This window comes from Haliotis rufescens, unplaced genomic scaffold, assembly GCF_023055435.1.
Source record: "Haliotis rufescens isolate VD_foot unplaced genomic scaffold, xgHalRufe1.0.p SCAF_8, whole genome shotgun sequence".
NCBI classification, from domain to species: domain Eukaryota; kingdom Metazoa; phylum Mollusca; class Gastropoda; order Lepetellida; family Haliotidae; genus Haliotis; species Haliotis rufescens.
The window spans coordinates 4447346-4467996 of record NW_025964372.1 but is presented as its reverse complement, the minus strand read 5'-3'; the positions used below and the strand labels follow the sequence as shown (position 1 = coordinate 4467996).

At 43.4% G+C, this 20651-nt stretch overlaps 1 protein-coding gene across 1 annotated transcript; it reads left to right on the top strand.

Annotated features, from left to right (window-relative positions):
* Nucleotides 1-6385: 6385 nt before the first annotated feature.
* On the top strand, nucleotides 6386-18280 carry LOC124112336 (insoluble matrix shell protein 5-like). The gene is made up of 5 exons (XM_046472403.2): nucleotides 6386-6541; nucleotides 11839-11884; nucleotides 14944-15077; nucleotides 16437-16604; nucleotides 18151-18280. The coding sequence occupies exons 2-5, from the start codon at nucleotides 11844-11846 to the stop codon at nucleotides 18210-18212; spliced, it is 405 nt and encodes a 134-aa protein (XP_046328359.1). The 5' UTR covers nucleotides 6386-6541; nucleotides 11839-11843; the 3' UTR covers nucleotides 18213-18280.
* The last annotated feature ends 2371 nt before the right edge of the window (nucleotides 18281-20651 follow it).

Genomic DNA, 20651 nt, shown 5'->3' with positions numbered 1-20651 from the left:
TTTCAGTCATCCTGATTAGCCAGGTTGGCATATTTTGTTCTTTTTCACCTTGTTTAGTGTTGGTAATGCCAAACATATTGCAATCAAGTGAAATAAATGGTTATTTAGACTTTAAAAAGATAAGGCCGTAACAGTTCAAATACTTGTTTACAGATTTTTGTCTCTGTAAAACAAGTACCGTATTCAATGTAATAAGTGCCCATGGCACTCTCAAAATTAGAAATAGGGGGCTCTTATTAAAATATAATTTTGGTGGAAAAAAAACAGAGTTGAAAGATCGTAAATTTCATGGTTTATGCTAACAGCCTGAAATGAAACAAAAGAAAAGTCTGTGCGTATTATACACGACAGATACATTTTCCAAACATTAATTGCCCATAATTAAGGGTGCATATAACTCACGAGTGCGTATTATACACGAATATATAGGTCTTGTGTACATTGATCAATTGGAAGGGGTGCTAATTGGGATTGTTCACTTCTAATATATCAGCAAATATCGCTGTGGGCGCTTATTAGAGCGGGGGCGCTTATTACGTCGAATACGGTAATTAAGTTGGTCTTGTCTCATGAACAAAACTTATCCTGGCTTCTGTGACACTTCTTACAGCTGGTTTTCCTGAGCTCTCCCCATGTCCACAGCTGTGTTGTCTGGAACTGGAGGAGGAATAACCCTGATGGGTGGCAGCATGCTAGGAAAGATTGGTCATCAGGAACCCATGCATGTCGTAAGAGGCGTGGGGGCACTGGTGGCCCAGTCGTCTAAGGCGCTGCGATTCGCTGTGCAGAGTTGCGTCCCTTGGGCACACGAGAAACCTATGATTGTGGGTTCGAATCCCGGTTCGCCCCATTTGTTGCTAGGTTTGTCAGAACCATACCCGTGCTCGTGGGCTTCACCGAAGTGGTAAACGTCTGAGACCTGCATTACTTTGGGCTTTCCTCTCACATTAAGCTGACACGCCATGATATAACTGGAATACTGTTAAAAACGGTGTTGAACCCAACTCACTCACTCACTCAAGTAAGAGGCGACTCATGGGATCGGGTGGTCAGGCTCACTGACTTGGTCGATGCTTGTTATTGTATCCCAGTTGCACAGATCGATGCTCATGATGTCAAGCACTGGATTGTTTGGTCCATGAGCATCGATCCATGCAAGTGGGATACGATGACATGCATCAACCAAGTCAGCGAGCCTGACCACCCGATCCCGTTAGCCGCCAATAATGACAAGTATGGGTTGCTGAAGACCAATTCTACCCCGAATTTCTTGTAGTGATGGGTGGCCCGGTCGTCTAAGGCGCCGCGATTCGCTGTGCAGAGTTGCGTCCCTTGGGCACGCCAGAAACCTATGATTGTTGGTTCGAATCCCGGTTAACCCCGGTTATGTTTCTAGGTTTGTCAGCACCATACCCGTGCTCGTGGGTTTCACCCAAGTGGTAAACGTCTGAGACCTACATCACTTCGGACTTTCCTCCCACATTAAGCTGACACGCCGCGATATGACTGCAATGCTGTTAAAAGCGGCGTTAAAGCCAACTCACTCACTCACTCTTGTAGTGATGATATAGTTCAGTCTGAACGTGGTATTGTTCTGTAAAGGTCACAAATTTTTAGTTTGACAGAGTTACCTCCCCTCTCATGGGCTGTACGAAGTGAGTTTGAATGATTCAGCATTATTAAATAATAATTGTGATACCAAGGATCTAGCTTGCCATTTCAGTGAAACTGCAATTGTGTTTGCAAGTTTATCTGTTCTAAGTGTTGTTTTGCAACAGTTCTAGTCGAAGGGGGGGCATGGGTGGCCAAGTCATTTAAGGCGCCGCGATTCGCTGTGCAGTGCTGCGTCCCTTGGGCACGCCAGATACCTATGATTGTGGGTTCAAATCCCGGTTCGCCCTGATTATGTTTCTAGGTTTGTCAGCACCATACCTGTGCTCATGGGTTTCACCGAAGTTGTAAACATCTCAGACCTGCATCACTTTGGGCTTTCCTCCCACATTAAGCTGACACGCCCTGATGTAACTGGAATAATGTTAAAAGCAGCGTTATACACAACTCACTCACTCACTCACTCACTCACTCACAATACCAGCATGAGCACTCAGATATCTGTGAACACCTTGAGAAAAAGTAAGTGCCAACTGTTCTTTTCTTTATGCATTCAGAACTTCCCTCTATCTTTTGAGAACACAGGGCATGGGTGGCCTACAAAGGCCCCACAATTTGCTGTGCAGAGTTGCTTACTTAGGCATGGCAGAAACCTATGATTATGGGTTCAAATCCCGGTTTGCCACGATTATGTTCTTAGGTTTTTCAGCACCATACCCGTGCCTGTGGGTTTCACTAGTGTGGTGAACGTCTCAGACCTGCATCACTTTTTTGTTTCAGCAATTCAGGATGAGAATGACATTTTGTAAACAGAAACAGATGAAGTTTGTCTGAACATTAATACAGGATAGACTTGTTTTAGAGTACCTATTCTATTCTTTGTGTTTTCCAGGGCTATTTTTTATAATATAATCAAAAATATGTGATTTTCAACATTCCAAGGGTTTATACCATTGTGTATTATGGTTGTAAAGCAATATTAACTGTTTTATGCTTGTGTGTATGTGACCAATTGTTTATTTTGTCATGATATAATTTCAGTCTGATTTTGTCTGGAAGATCTGGGCATTGCTAGGAGAAAGAGGTTCTGTGGGAAATATGTGCAGATTACAGGAATGACAATATTTTCACTTTGTCAATGAGCTCATTGATGTAACTGTACATGTATATTAAAATGTTAATGTTTTCCTACAACTAGTTGCTTATTTATAGCTCATGTGACAATATTTGCTGAACAACATTTGCGACACAGATGGCCCAGTCTGACACACTACTATTGACCGTGCAAGATGGAGTGGCCCTGTCTAGCACACCACTATTAACTGTGCAGGATGGAGTGGCCCTGTCTGAGGCACTACTATTGACTGTGCAGGATGGAGTGGCCCTGTCTAACACACTACTATTGACTGTGCAGGATGGAGTGGCCCTGTCTAAGGCACCACTATTGACTGTGCAGGATGGAGTGGCCCTGTCTAACACACTACTATTGACTGTGCAGGATGGAGTGGCCCTGTCTAACACACTACTATTGACTGCAGGATGGAGTGGCCCTGTCTAAGGCACCACTATTGACTGTGCAGGATGCAGTGGCCCTGTCTAACATACTACTATTGACTGTGCAGCATGGAGTGGCCCTGTCTAACACACCACTATTGACTGTGCAGGATGGAGTGGCCCTGTCTAAGGCACCACTATTGACTGTGCAGGATGGTGTGGCCCTGTCTAACATACCACCATTGACTGTGCAGGATGGAGTGGCCCTGTCTAAGGACCATGCTATTGACTGTGCAGGATGGTGTGGCCCTGTCTAACATACTACTATTGACTGTGCAGGATGGTGTGGCCCTGTCTGAGGCACTACTATTGACTGTGAAGGATGGAGTGACCCTGTCTAACATACTACTATTGACTGCAGGATGGAGAGGCCCTGTCTAACACACTACTATTGACTGCAGGATGGAGAGGCCCTGTCTAACACTACTATTGACTGTGTAGGATGGAGAGGCCCTGTCTAACACTACTATTGACTGTGAAGGATGGAGTGGCCCTGTCTAAGGCACCACTATTGACTGTGCAGGATGGAGTGGCCCTGTCTAACACACTACTATTGACTGTGCAGGATGGAGTGGCCCTGTCTAACACACTACTATTGACTGCAGGATGGAGTGGCCCTGTCTAAGGCACCACTATTGACTGTGCAGGATGCAGTGGCCCTGTCTAACATACTACTATTGACTGTGCAGCATGGAGTGGCCCTGTCTAACACACCACTATTGACTGTGCAGGATGGAGTGGCCCTATCTAAGGCACCACTATTGACTGTGCAGGATGGTGTGGCCCTGTCTAACATACCACCATTGACTGTGCAGGATGGAGTGGCCCTGTCTAAGGACCATGCTATTGACTGTGCAGGATGGTGTGGCCCTGTCTAACATACTACTATTGACTGTGCAGGATGGTGTGGCCCTGTCTGAGGCACTACTATTGACTGTGAAGGATGGAGTGACCCTGTCTAACACACCACTATTGACTGTGCAGGATGGAGTGGCACTGTCTAAGGCACCACTATTGACTGTGCAGGATGGAGTGGCCCTGTCTAGCAAACCACTATTGACCGTGCAGGATGGAGTGGCCCTGTCTAAGGCACTAATATTGACCTTGCAGGATGGAGTGGCCCTGTCTAACACACTACTATTGACTGTGCAGGTTGGAGGGGCCCTTTCTAACACACTACTATTGACTGTGCAGGATGGAGTGGCCCTGTCTAAGGACCACACTATTGACTGTGCAGGATGGAGTGGCCCTGTCTAACATACTACTATTGACTGTGCAGGATGGATTGGCCCTGTCTAACACACTACTATTGACTGTGCAGGATGGAGTGGCCCTGTCTAAGGACCACACTATTGACTGTGCAGGATCGAGAGGCCATGTCTAACACTACTATTGACTGTGTAGGATGGAGAGGCCCTGTCTAACACTACTATTGACTGTGAAGGATGGAGTGGCCCTGTCTAAGGCACCACTATTGACTGTGCAGGATGGAGTGGCCCTGTCTAACACACTACTATTGACTGTGCAGGATGGAGTGGCCCTGTCTAAGGCACCACTATTGACTGTGCAGGATGGAGTGGCCCTGTCTAACACACTACTATTGACTGTGCAGGATGGAGTGGCCCTGTCTAACACACTACTATTGACTGCAGGATGGAGTGGCCCTGTCTAAGGCACCACTATTGACTGTGCAGGATGCAGTGGCCCTGTCTAACATACTACTATTGACTGTGCAGCATGGAGTGGCCCTGTCTAACACACCACTATTGACTGTGCAGGATGGAGTGGCCCTGTCTAAGGCACCACTATTGACTGTGCAGGATGGTGTGGCCCTGTCTAACATACCACCATTGACTGTGCAGGATGGAGTGGCCCTGTCTAAGGACCATGCTATTGACTGTGCAGGATGGTGTGGCCCTGTCTAACATACTACTATTGACTGTGCAGGATGGTGTGGCCCTGTCTGAGGCACTACTATTGACTGTGAAGGATGGAGTGACCCTGTCTAACACACCACTATTGACTGTGCAGGATGGTGTGGCCCTGTCTAACACACTACCACTGGATGTGCAGGATGGAGTGGCCCTGTCTAACACACTACTATTGACTGCAGGATGGTGTGGCCCTGTCTAACACACTTCCATTGGATGTGCAGGATGGAGTGGCCCTGTCTAACACACTACCATTGGATGTGCAGGATGGAGTGGCCCTGTCTAACATACTACTATTGACTGTGCAGGATGGAGTGGCCCTGTCTAACATACTACTATTGACTGTGCAGGATGGGGTGCCCTGTCTAAGGCACTACTATTGACCTTGCAGGATAGAGTGGCCCTGTCTAACACACTTCTGTTGACTGTGCAGGATGGAGTTGCCCTGTCTAACACACTATGATTCTCTGTGCAGGCACGGGTGGTCCAGTCGAAGGCACAACTTTTGACTCACTCACTCACGCACTCAACCAGACACTCACTCATTCAATCAACCAGACACTCACTCATTCAATCAACCAGACACTTTCTCATTCAATCAACCAGACACCCACTCATTCAATCAACCAGATGCACACTTACTCATTCAATCTACCACATACTCACTCATTCAACCAACGAGATGTTCACTCATTCAGTCAACACACGAAGCTCAGTCACCCATTCAATCAACCAACCAGATGGTCACACATTCATTTAACTCTCATTTAATCCCAAAAATAATGTGCCATGTTCTTGCAGAATATATTAAAGTGTTCAAAGAATGCAGTCATTATATAACGATATTATTTATTTAACAAATTTACTGTTTAACTGGGGGCACGGGTGGCCCATTCGTCTAAGGCGCCGCGATTCGCTGTGCAGAGTTGTGTCCCTTGGGTACGCCAGAAACCTATGATTATGGGTTCGAATCCCGGTTCGCCCCGATTATGTTTCTATGTTTGTCAGCACCATACCCGTGCCCGTGGGTTTCACCGAAGTGGTAAACATCTGAGACCTGCATCACTTCGGGCTTTCAACTCATATTAAGCTGACACGCCGTGATATAACTGGAATACTGTTAAAAGCGGCGTTAAACCAAACTCACTCACTACTGTTAACACATGTTACTGTTGGAACAGATAACTGAACTCCTACACAAGACAATAATGCTGACCTCAAACGAACCCTCTCACCCAGTGATAGCAACATCCACCCATCCCTTTATTACACGCTGCATCCGGGTTTCAAGAACTTTCCTATGAACACAACCACGCATTCCGACTGTTCCGAGTTGCCCAGGACGCACGACGGCAGACAGTCTGGAGCCTACCGCCTTATCGTGACCTAACAACCGTCGTCGCGCATCTGTCTGTTCTCTCGCACAGTTTGGTCCTGATCATAAGGTAAGAACTGTGTGCTTATATGTTATTTACCAGTCACACATTTGAAAACAAAGAATATTTATTGAGCGAAGGCATCAGATCCATGAGTATATGAGTGTTGTTACGCTTAACTCCGGCGTTTTCTTTGAGTTGTATTTTCTTTCTAGGATGGTTACCAATCATAACTGAGAAGTGTGTTTTAATTAGCTTAGAACGATCCAATATGTCAAATCAAGCAGAAAAATATTTTAAATATCGAGCAATGGTAATACGTCGGTTACTTTTCCTCTCTATAAAAGTAGACTCTTCTCGACTCAATTTCGCACGTGCAGCACGAGTTTCTAGTTACATTTAAGGGCTTGCAGCTTTGAACAATTTAGAAGACAGTCGTCAAGTTCAAATTCTTTCAGATGAAACCTCACGAAAACAATACAGAAAAGGGTTGGTGGGTAGCCTAGGGGTTCAAGCGTTCGCTCGTCACGTCGAATGGCCGGGTTGGATACCCCAAATGGGTACACTGTTTGAAGCCCATTCTGTCCCCCGCTGTCACATGTCTGAGATTTGTAAAAGTGGCCTGCAAATCTTGCTCACTCTCTCATAATGCCAGAATAAATTATAACATCTACAAAGAACGACTTCAAAAACATTTCCTCTCCAATCCCTGTTGTCGTGAATTTACATTAATTAAGTGAAAATGTCCTGCGGGTTCGAACGGAAACACTTTTTAACAAGTTAATGCAAGTATGACCGATTAGTATGTTAGAGGTAGAGGTATATTTTAACTTGGCAGAGAAGAAACATCAGTAAAGACCTACATGTACATCGGCGGAGGTACGGGTTATCATAACTTTATATATAACCTACTTGAAGACAGGCACACACTGAAGCAACCAAGCAACAACGCAACGCAGGCCTGAGCGTTTTGTTTTGTTGTTTTGTTGTTTTTTTCTCTCAAAAACACATTCAGGCAGCGTTTCGAAGCAGCGATATAGAAAGACATCACCAAATATTTTTGAAGGTATAGCAATTCAGAACAAAAAATCATCAAAATATACTGTTAAGAAATAGTGGGGGGTCGTGAAATATAAATGTTACTGCCAAGTATGAGAACAAAGCTAAGTGTTGACAAACATCATAATGTGTACAAGAACAATGATGTCTGTAAAAGGTAACACGCGTAAACACATCGTTTAGTTTACACGTGCCCAAGCACTAGTGCCACACAAGTGCGCTGGGGATTATTCCTGATTTTAACACTTTTCAAGAAGGTCGATTAATCTCTGTTCGTTGTTTAACGCCGCACTCAGCAATATTCCAGCTACATGACTGTGATCTGTAAATAATCGAGTCCGGACCAGACAGTCAAGTGATTGACATTATGAGCATCGATCCACGCAATTGGGATACGACATGCATCAACCAAGTCAGCGAACCTAACCATCTGATCCCATTAGTCGCCTCTTACGACAAGCATAGTTTCCTGAAGACCTGTTCTAACCCGGATCTTCACGGGAAACTCGATCATGCATGTGTTGCAGGGTCGCACATGACACCACATACATAAAATACCACAGGTGTTCGGTACCACAGGAATTTTGCCCCTTTGTATATTCGGGGTAGGCAGCAACCCATACTTGCCTTAGAAGGCGACTATGCTTTTCGTAAGAGGCGACAAACGGGATCGGGCGGTCAGGCTCGCTGGCTCAAGCATGTCATCGTATCCCAACTGCGTGGATCGATGCTCATGATGTCAATCACTAGATTGTCTGGTCCAGACTCGATTATTTACAGACCGACGTCATTTAGCTTGAGTATTGCTGAGTGCGGCGTTAAACAACAAACAAACAAACAAACAAACAAACATGGGGTAGGCTGTTTTGGAACATTCTTGTTTTAAATGAGTTTTCTCAAAACTGACAGGGAAGGGAGGCTCTTTCTTCGTTTTTTCCTACATCAAGACACGTCTATACCATATGACTCCAAATACCAAAATTCAAGATAAGATAAGAAAATTCTAGTAATTTCATAATTGTGTGTTTGACCCGGATCTGCCGGTGTACGCTCGGTGGATAAGTCGTCTACGGCGCACAATTCGTTGTGTAGAGTTACGTCCCTTAGTTAGGCCCGTATCCTCTGATCGTGAGTTCGAATCCCATATTCGCCCTTGTAATGTTTCTTAGTTTTCTTAGTGTAAGGCCTACATCACGACGACCTGCCACGCTCATATAAAAAAAATGTGATTAATGGCGCCGATATTAAGACCTAACTCACTCACTCATAACATCGTAACCCGTACCGCCTCCGTTGTCCAGTGGTAGAGCGTCCGCCCTGAGAGCGGAAGGTCCGGGGTTCGATCCCCGGCCGCGTCATACAAAAAGACTTAACGTTAAAAGATGGTACTTGTTGTTTCCCTGTCTGGCGCACGGCATTAAGAGGCTAAAACAAGTATACTGTGTCTGAGTGGGGTATTCATGTTAAACGGCGGCATGGTATCTCAGTGGGCTAGCACTATAAATCGGCATCAGTCCGGACTTGTACAAGCAGACCGGACTTGTACAAGCAGACACACACACACACACACACACACACACACGTGTCGCTATATAAGTGCAATAATCTTGGACGCGACGTTAAACCCAATTTCACCTCACCTCTCCTAACATCCTAACCCCGTTAGAACTAGAACTGGTTCTCAGAAATCTATGCCTCGTTGGGGGTAACTTAACTGGTGATCTTGGATGGATGACGTGTGATCGTACCCTGGCTGCGTGCATCGTTGCTCGCACTATCAATCACTGGTTTATTAGGTCAAACTCAGTTATTTACATACTGCCGTTATATAGCTGGTATATTGCTGGGTTTGGCGTAAAAAACAACAACAAATAAACAAGCTCTACATTCTAATGTGTACAGTAAGTTCGTAAAGATTTTTTCCCAAAATTCCAAATTATATTTTCCGTGTGCAGTTATGTAAATTGCGAGATTAAAACACACCTCACGTTTTAAATGCCGCATTTAACTTCTGTTATCTTGACATTTTTAAAACCTTCAACTGGATCTGGATAAGATAATAAACGACCAAAACGACACGACGTTCCTTGATTATGAAGAAGCAATGCGCCTTTCTTCCCTTGACTAGAGGACCGATTATTTAAATTATTGAAATATAATTTGACCTCAGCCCGCCCCAGTTTGAAAATTATAATTATAAAATTACTAATTTCAAAATGTTTCTAATTTTTAAACTATGGTAGTTTTGATTTGGGAAACTCTTGGAAGTTAACAGGTAAATCGTGAAAAGCTGTAATATGTTTGCGGAAATATCCTTAAATGAAAAATCTAACATCCGAGGGATATCAATGCTTGTTTGTATCTGCTAGAGAAGAAACAAATAAATGACACTCACTCAATGTGAAATAAAGACACCAGGTGTTTCAGTTTTGGGGGGCAGTTCAAAAGTATTGTGAGTGAGTGAGTGAGTGAGTGATTTGGGTTTAACGCCGCTTTTAACAGTATTCAAGTTATATCACGGCGTGTCAGCTTAATGTGCGAGGAAAGTCCGAAGTGATGCAGTACTCAGACGTTTACCACTTCGGTGAAACCCATGAGCATGGGTATGGTGCTGACAAACCTAGAAACATAATTTGGGCGAACCAGAATTCGAACGAACCCACAATCATAGGTTTCTGGCGTGCCCAAGGGACACAACTCTACACAGCGTATCGCGGCGTCTTAGACGACTGGGCCACCCATGCCCCCTCAAAAGTATGGTAGACACAGATCTGAATTCATTACGTTTTGAGGACAGGGCTGCATTCCATCCTCAAAATCAGCTAATTTACTGTTCAAGAAACGGCTCCAATCCCGTTAAAGACTACTACCTATAGCGACGTGCATGTAAGTGTGTGTGTTTGTGTGGCTGCTTGTACTAGTCCGGACTGATGCCGATTTATAGTGCTAGCTCACTGAGATACCATGCCGCAGTGTAACATGAATACCCCACTCAGACACAGTATACTGACTCCCAGCCGACCAGTCCTTGTTTTAGCCCCTTAATGCCGAGCGCCAGACAGGGTAACAACAAGTACCATCTTTTAACGTCTTTTGGTATGACGCGGCCGGGGATCCAACCCCGGACCTTCCGCTCTCTGGGCGGACGCTCTACCACTAGACCACGGAGGCGGTCTCATAAGAGGGTAAAAATACAAGACAGAAAGAACGTGCCAAAAGATTGTGAGGACACCTTGATGTATACATATATTTACTTTCTGAACGAATCTCACAAGCATGTGGGGCGCGGGGTAGCCTAGTGGTGAAAGCGTTCGCCCGTCACGCCGAACACCCGGGTTCGATTCCCTACATGGGTACAATGTGTGAAGCTCATTTCTGGTGTCCCCTGTCGTGATATTGCTGGCGTAAAACCATACTCACTCACTCACAATCATGTTTGTAGTTGGGTAGGGTGTGTATGTCTCAAAACGTAAGGAATAATTTTATTGACATCGGACTTTTGAAATGGTCCCTCAAGTAAAAGGTATTGTTTGTGCCTTAACACATGATTCTTGAATTATGGCAGGTGGTGTATGTCGGCATGAAAAATTACAAATGACTGTAACCTTCCTGATCATGAATAGACAACATGCGTGCCGAATCGGGGTCAGAGAGCGGAACGACATTGTCGCGATTCGAGAGTGTATGGCATTCTTGTCACGTACGATATGCACTTAAGTGACGCCGGAAATAAAAGGACAATATATTTACAATCAATTTAAGTCGATATATCGTAAATGAGACGTTGTCTATGCTTAAGACATGCTAATTATGTCCATACCGTAGTTTCAGGAAACAATTAGTATATGTTGTTGTTGTTGTTGTTGTTGTTGTTGTTGTTGGCACCGAGCAATACCACAGCGGCCCGGGGTCAGATATTCCAGTGGTTAATGCTACGAGCAAGAGCCAAGCTTAGGTAGTTATTTCAGGGATAATTAATTTGCCATTTGTCAAACACGGATCACAAGTCCCCAAACTGAATTATTAAATGTTATCAAACATACGCTGACAAACACTGAGCCGGACTGCTGAAGGCGTCTCTGGTCGCCTTATGCCGGAGACCCGCTCTACAGACACTTAACAGCTGTTGTGCAACAAATTCCTTTATTATGTCAAGGATTGTTTTTTTTAGAAAAAGAGTAACGTTTTGAATTGAGTGGCTTCTGCAACTTCGTCGTATCATCCGCGTGTGAAATTACTTTTAAAGCGATGAACTGACGCGGTTCAAAAGTGTTTCCCGACATTTAGCTATCTCTTGTATATTTCAGCGGCCATGTTGACTCTAGCCATTTTTGCGTCCTTTCTGGCAGTGGGGTGAGTTATCTACCTTTCATTTTGAGTTGTACATGTATATCTCATATTCTCATACGTGTGTTTTGCTGTGTTTCACGTTCTAGTAAGAGTGTATTAATTGTATATTTCATTCACAAATACGGGTGTATTCCATTGTTTCGATATAATACCCGTGCCTGTTATCTTTCAGGTTCTTCTGCCTCAAATTTGATTATTTACAATGTACAAAATGTGCGAACACAGACAGGACATGTTTAGATCTAAACATAATGAGGAATGTGTTTAAATACTAAACGGAACACTATTTGGTGTGTTCTATCTAAGTGCATTTAGGTCTAAACACATGAACTTAGCTATCATCTCACGGCCTAAACACCACCTAGCACAACATCCCGTAATTTAATCATGTTAAGAATTCAAATACGTTAAAACATGTTTAGATTTTAAATACATTTGAACATGTTTAGAATTTGACATGTTTCGATTTTAAAATTTAAACATGTTTCGAAATTAAATATTTTTAAACCTGTATCAATAAAGTACATATCATTAATAAACAAGTTAAATATGGATAAGATGTACCATATATATTGAAACTAGATGTGCAAATCAGATTCACAGGCACATTCATAACACATACATGTATACCAACAAGACTTACAACGAACATGGTACAATATTAACATGAAAATGTACAACTTAACGGTGACTAAGAAAACTGACACAGTCTCGGGTAGCACAGGTGGCAGCGTAAACGGCTACAAATCAAGAGGTTGCAGGTTTTCCGCCGAGGTTTAAAAGTATTATGTGTTATGCGTTGTTGCTGTAAGACTAAAAGCATTTCTCTCATACCATCTACCCGAGGCAAGAGTTAACTGACTATGAAAGTCCAGTTTCCATCCTTGCCGAACTAGGCTGGTATTATGGAGTTACAGCGAGAGAAGAGAGAGAGAATAATGTTTATTATAGTGTCACATGTTATATACACTTCATACTAAAACACGTACACGAACAGTAAAATATAACATCCGACCAGGTATGGTCTACGAGACACTTAGACATAAAAGCAAATTATAACGCCATGATCTGGGTAAGGTAACATAAGACATATACTAACACAATGTTTAAAATTAAGGTTAGGTTAAGAACACGCACGCTCGCACGCACACGCACAAACACACGCCAAATTACTTATAAAGTCACGCACACAATCATACACAAACACGTAGGTACCCACACACCCACCCCACACCATACCACGCACACACGCACACACACACGCACAAGTACACGCACGCACAAACACAAACACACGCACGCACACACATACCATACGTACATTATACCATACACACGCACACACACACCATACGTACATTATACCCCACACACACATACACACATACACACGCACGCACTCACGTACACATACACCATACGTAGATTATACGCCCCATCACACACACACACACACACACACACACACACACACACACACACACACACACACACACACATATATCCTCACCGACACTCAACATAAGCATTACAAGTATAACATTGATCAGAGGAAGAAATACTACAATTCGCAAGCATAATGACATACGTGCAGAAAAGCACACACAGAATCAAATGAGTGACAAGCGTCTTTGGAACATTTGATCAATCAGCTTACAAAGAGTATAACACCCGTGTTCACATCTGAGTAATGTTATAAATTTCTCGGTTGAAGATAAGTTTTTAAAATCTGGCATGCATTCACACATAGCGTTCATTACATCATAACGTAAATCATCATACATGTAACAATCAATTCAGAAGTGGACCTCAGTCTCTACTGAGTTAAAACAAAAAGGGTAAGTTCTACCCTGAAGGGGGACAGGGGGACGACTGTACCTCATTTTTTCAATGTTAATGGGGAGGCTGCCCCTGCGTAAAAGTGGCAAATATTTTCTGGTGTTTCTATGGATATAATTTGATAAGACATAGGGCTCAGGCGCTAGATCCTTCCTAAGCAAAGTTACATTTTGGCTGGACTAACGAGTCTATGCATAGTCTAATAAAATCGCGCAACGAAATCGAAATCCAGTTCGTAAACTGTCATTCAGATTTCGGTCGATTGAAGGATTTGCAAAACATGTGCACCGCCACCTCGTTGTCAACAGATATTTTCTAAAACTGTTCATGTTTTTAATCAAGGTGCTCACGTGATTTGATGCACTTTGTGATGTAAGACTCGTTTTATCACAATATAGATCTTGATTATCGATCAGATCGTCTTGACTGGACGCCGCCATTTTGTTTGAAGCAAATGCAAGTGATACTAGAGGCGAATCTGATTGGTCCATAGGAGAGACATGGAAGGGACATAGCTCGTAATAGCCACTGGTGGCGTTATGATCGAGCCCAGGAATTCCAGCCTTGTTCGGCAAGGGTGGAAACTGGACTTTTAAAGTCAGTTAACACTCCTGCCTCGGTAAGATGCTCTCATACAGGAAGCTGACAATGAACGTATATCTGATGTTACTACGATAGAGGGGCGGTCGGGTAGCCTAGTGGTTAAAGCGTTCGCTCGTCACGCCGAAGACCCGGGTTCGATTCCCGACATGGGTACAATGTGTGAAGCCCATTTCTGGTGTCCCCCGCCGTGATTATTGCTGGAATATTGCAAAAAGCGGCGTAAAATCAACCTCACTCACTCACTCACTCACTACGATAGACCCTTACAGTTTTAGTTACCACCACCCACCTATCTCCAATTTAATCCATTTTTACTGCTACCACCCCCCACCCCACCCCAGCAACCCCTCACCTCATTAAACGCTAATAAAACCCCAGAAAGCACCCTTTTTTAAATGACCTCCAATTGATGAAATTCAAGGGGTACACACCCTAAACACGTTTAGCTAATAAACACAATCCTAAACACGCTGAGACCTGAATAATGTCCGCGTTCAAGTCTGTGTTTAGGATCTTAACGCATTTTTACAGCGTAAAGACTGACGTCATGTAGCTGGAATATTGCCAGGTCCGGCATAAAACAACAAACAAACAAATAACAGCGGTGGTTTGTGTTTCAGACTGTGCTATCCATCAGGTCACGTGGGTGATAGCAAGGAAGCGAGAAGGTTGTTCGGAATATCAGATAAAGATGGCGACAATATTCTGACACAACCCGAATTTCATGCCATTTTTCTGGAGTTCGACTTAGATTGTAAGTTGATGTTTGTACAACGCTTACCTGATACTGCAGTAATCTAGAATTGCCAAACATTATAGACTTGCATGGGCTATATTGGATTTATTTGTATCAGGGTCTGTATGACAGACTAACACCCCATCTACTCTTACTAAAATGTATTTCTCGCCCTCAGTCTCATTAAAATCAGATCTTAGTTCTCGCTGCCGCTAAACAAAGATCTGAGGACATCCCATTACGGGTCACGTCAGACCGACCTTTCGCGAACTCTGACCGACCAATGGAATTACTGACAAGAAGTCGACATAGCCAATCAGAAGGCAGCTTTCTCCTGCTTTACGGCACTAATTTCAAATTGGCGACTACGCTTCGACACATATTTTGACAAATTCTCGTTTAAAAATTTGAAACCTGAACAAAAGAACATTCTCGAATGGCTAATATATGGTCTAGAATGTATGGATTCAGTCGTTAAGCCCTAACTATCGTTCGGAATACCCCGTTTTAAAGTTTTCGAGGCTGCATGATGAGAAATCGCATTCCGACTGTCACTTTCATGATCTGGTAAGCGACGCCCTGATTGGCCGGATGAAAGGTCGTTCTGTCGTGACCCCTAATTGGATTTCCTCAGATCTTTGTTTAGCGGTAGCGAGAACTAATATCTGATTTTAATGAGATTGTTCTCGCCCTTTGTTAACGTCATTCATTTCCCACTTCCGTACCCAGAGTTACCCAGCTACAGGCCAACGAGATATGACGATTTCTCACGCCCTTCACAGTCCGTTCAAGAATATTGCATATGTTTTCCATCTGTTTACCTACCATCAAGATAAACATATGTCAACTTTAATTGAGAAAATAGCCTAAAACGCGAAAAACTATAATTTTCCATTTTCGTTAATATCCGTTGTCTTCATTGCTTGTACGGCTCACTGTCATCGACGCCCGATGGAGAGCTAGCGATAGCGATCTACACTTTGATTTGATGCATGTCATCGTATCCAAATTGCGTAGATCGATGCTTATGATGCCAATCACTGGATTGTCTGGTGCAGGCTCGATTATTTACAGACGCTGTCATGGGGCTGGACTATTGCTGACAAACAAACAGATATGACATATTATTGTCAAACGTCGGAATGTGGCAGTTGTAGTAGCATATCAATACAATCATTCAATATAATATGTAAAGCGCCCTGAAAGCCTTGCATTAGGTCAGTCACGTGATATGCAAATTAATGTTTGCTTCTGTTTTGTCTTTTGTTGTTGTTGTTATGATGATGATGATGATGATGATGATGATGATGATGATGATGATTATTATTATTATTATTATTATTATTATTATTATTTGTCTTGATCTTCTCCGGTCAGCGGACCATCAGATAACCAGCAATGAGTTTGTGACAGACTGGGCTATCAAGGACCTCGGGCCCCCAAGCGAAGCCATCGTCCTTTTCCACAACATCGACGTCAACAAGGACGGCGTCATCACCGAGGACGTGGATCTGCCCTACATCTTCCACTACTTCGACCAAGACGGTAAGCGACATCTTCCACTACTTCGACCAAGACGGTAAGCAGCCGGCCGTTCTATGAGTCAAGGGTTTGTCAGTGGACGTTTTTAAATGTTTGCCATTAGCCACTGGTGTGCCTAGCACAGTCCCGATCATGAACAGACAGCTGTGACATAACCGACTGAGGCAATAAACAATGTTCACGCACTCACGTTCCTATCTGCTGTCAATATCTTGAGTGGACAGATGTGAAAATGCAGGAATAACTCTCCTCACGTTCGATAAGGAAACCCCGGACGGCCCATGTGAACCTCTGTTAACTTTGGTTAACTCATGCATGGGTATTATTTACAAAAGCCTAATGGTGCCACTTTGGTATCATAATTTTATTTTTGTTAAATCGAAATTTCTCGTTATTTCAATTATTTTCTCGGAAATGTTTTGAAATAAACTTCTAATAACGAGAGAATAATCGAAGAAAGGAGAGACAAAAATCGAAATTTCTAGTTTTGAAATAAACTTGAAATAACGAGAAAATAATCCATATTTCGAGTTATTGAAGCCAACTGGATATAACGAAAAAAAACTCGAAATTTCGAGTAAAAAATTGAAATAACGAGAAATAATCGAAGTAACGAGAAACTTATCGAAATTTCGAGTTTTTGATATAAACTTGAAATAGCGAGAAATGAATCGAAGGAACGAGAAAAAACACAAATTTCGAGAAAATAATTGAAATAACTCGATTTATATTTCGAAATTTCAAGTTTTTTAAATAAACTCGAAGTAACGAGAAAATAATTGACATGACGAGAATTTTCGATTTGAAAAAAATGAAATTATGCTTCCAAAGTGGCATCGTTAGGCTTTCGTAATTATGAAGCAATGTTTTTTTTAAAAATAATTCTTGAAATGTTTCAGCTGACTTCAAAGTTTCATCTTTTATATGCTTCCACAAGTGTGTCACATGTCGCATAATCTAACAGCCGTGTACATTGCTAAGTTACAATAGAGACTTGAATTCATTTCTGCTGAACAGGGTGTATTCGATCAGTAAATATAAGTGCTAGTCAGTAAGGAACTGCAGTAAACACGTTGCTAGGCTACACTGAGTTATTACGCATATATAATTGAAGTGTTATTACGCATATATAATTGAAGTGTTGCAATATAATTATTTGTTGGCGTATTTCTACACCAGCAACTCATAATGACTTGGGTATACGTAAGTGTGAATTCTTTTACGCATTTTACGCAAATACGCAACTTATTCGGAACTCTGTGTTTGTTTATTTTGTTTGTTTGTTTTTTAATGTTTGTTTGACGCGGCACTCAGCAATATTCCAGCTATATGACGGCGGTCTGCCAATAATCGAGTCTGGACAAGGCAACACATGAAGAGCATCGACCTTCGCACCTGGGATACGAAGACCATGTCAGCCAGAACACCGGATCCCGTTAGGTGCCTCTTACGGCAAGCAAGGGTTGCTGAAGACCTGTTCTAACCCGGATCTTCACGGGCCCAATGATTGGTATACATTGGTATTAACTCGTGGTACATTTTCTTTCAGAAAACAAGTCTGTCTCAGAAGCCGAGTTCGTCGTGCAGTGGGTGAAGATGTCTGTGTCATAGACCCAAGCAAGACAAGATCCGAGTATGTCCGATCTAAGCTAATAAAAAATAACCTCGGTTAAAAAGAACTCCTTGCTTTTTTCTTTCCACCACAATTCGTTTTCAGAGAACATGTATAGTATTTTCTCAGTTACAATGACACAGCGAAGGATGAGAGGGGGAGAGGTTGGGGGGGGAGGGGTGTTTAACGCCGAACTCAGCAATATTCCAGCTATATGACGGCGGTCTGTAAATAATCGTGTCTGGAACAGACAATCCATTGATTGACATCATGAGCATCGATCCACACAATTGGGATACGATGACATGCATCAGCCAAGTCAGCGAGCCTGACCACACCATCCCGCCAGTCGCCTCTTACGACAAGCATAGTCGCCTTTTACGACAAGCAAAGTCGCCTTTTACGACAAGCATAGTCGCCTTTTACGACAAGCATAGTCACCTATTACGACAAGCATAGTCGCCTCTTACGACAAGCATAGTCGCCTTTTACGACAAACATGGGTTGCTGAAGACCTATTCTACCCCGGATCTTCAGGGGTCCTGTGGCAGAGGTACTGGGTCTAGGTTGACCGCAAGGAACTCTGGGTAGGAGAGTGTACAAACCTGGACGTACTGACAATCACGTGACTCATGCGATAATGAAAAATATTCATTGTGGAATAGTATTGTAAGCTCAAACGTAGCCTTAATAAAAATGGGGGGCACGGGTGGCCCAGTCGTCTTAGGCGCAGCTTTTCGCTGTGCAGAGTTGCGTCCCTTGGGCACGCCAGAAACCTATGATTGTGGGTTCGAATCCCGGTTTGCCCAAATTATGTTTCTAGGTTTGTCAGCACCATACCCGTGCTTGTGGGTTTCACCGAAGCGGTAAACGGAAAGACCTGCATCACTTCGGGCTTTCCTCCCACATTAAGCTGACACCCCGTGATATAACTGGAATACTGTTAAAAGCGGCGTTAAACCAAACTCACTCAATTATCTGCACGGATGCCCAGCCGTCCGAGGCGCTGCAAATTGCTGCGCTGAGTTGTGTCCCTTGGCCCCGCCAGACACCTATGACTGTGGTTTCGAATCCCGGTCCGCCCCGATTATATTTTGAGGTTAGTCACCACCATACTCATGCTCGTGGGTTTCAGCAAAGTTGTTAACGTCTGAGACCTGCATCACTTTAGGCTTTCCTCCCTCATAAAGCTGGAATAGTGTTAAAAGCGGCGTCAAACCAAACTCACTTACTTTCTCCAGGAATGAGAGTCCGTCCTGGTATATTCCGGGGCCTCGCTATTTCATAATTGGTATTTTCAAATACACCCATGTGACAGTCACCATACCGAACAACCAGTGGCTGCTAATGGCAACCGTATTTTGTTAACACCAATCCATGGCAACATACCAAGAAAAGGCGGGTTGGGTCGAGTTGACTTTTTAGCTCACATGACTGCACGTCAAGAGAACTTATATTATGACCTGCCTGTCCTGAAATTTCACAAGCGTGTTCCCACCAAAGGTGACGCTCCAATTTGTTCAAGTGGTTGGAATCCGATTTTCAATATGGCCACCATAGCAGCCATAGCAGCAACATTTAATGGAAGTTGGTAAATGTGTAGTCAGTTGTGGGACTCACTGTGACATGCTAGAAATTAATTTTGGGCATGCAAGAAATATTATATCGACATAGGTTTGTTTCCTCTGTTTCCTCTGTAATTGACAGACGGAGGACCTTGTTTCTCCCTATGAGAGTCATATTTTGTTCAAATCATGGAAATTTTGTGTTGGGGTGTGCTTTTAGGTCCTCTGTAACTGTGCCGAATTCTTCTTCTTTTTTTAATAGATCCGTGAAGATTCCGGGGTAGAATAGGTCTTCAGCTCTCCATACTTGCCGTAATAGGTGACTATGCTTGTCGTAAAAGGCGACTATGCTTGTCGTAAAAGGCGACTATGCTTGTCGTAAGAGGCGACTGGCGGGATCGTGTGGTCAGGCTCGCTGACTTGGCTGATGCATGTCATCGTATCCCAATTGCGTGGATCGATGCTCATGATATTAATCACTGGATTGTCTGGTCCAGACTCGATTATTTACAGACCGCCGTCATATAGCTGGAATATTGCTGAGTGCGGCGTTAAACAACAAACAAACCAACCAACTTTTTTTAATATTAACGCCGCCATCAACCACTGTTAAATGGCTGTCTCTGTTGACAGTTTACACTGTTGACTATTTGTCCAGGAGAGCTACAGTAACGGAACGGAGTTGACAATAAGGCCAAGGAAAGCGTAGGAATCGCGATTCGGCTTGTCCCGGCAAGACACGAGTGGTCACAATTGTCTCGTACGTTTCGCAGATTCTAGTCCTATAATATGCATCAAGTCGAGATATGCATCCTGTCGAGATATGCATCCTGTCGAGATATGCATCATGTCGAGATATGCATCATGCCGTGA

Excerpts from the sequence above, each read along its gene's own strand:
- LOC124112336 (XM_046472403.2), top strand. The coding sequence starts at position 11,844 with ATGTTGACTCTAGCCATTTTTGCGTCCTTTCTGGCAGTGGG. Across the intron at positions 11,885-14,943 it reads GCGTCCTTTCTGGCAGTGGG|ACTGTGCTATCCATCAGGTC; the intron begins GTGAGTTATCTA and ends TTTGTGTTTCAG. Across the intron at positions 15,078-16,436 it reads TCTGGAGTTCGACTTAGATT|CGGACCATCAGATAACCAGC; the intron begins GTAAGTTGATGT and ends TTCTCCGGTCAG.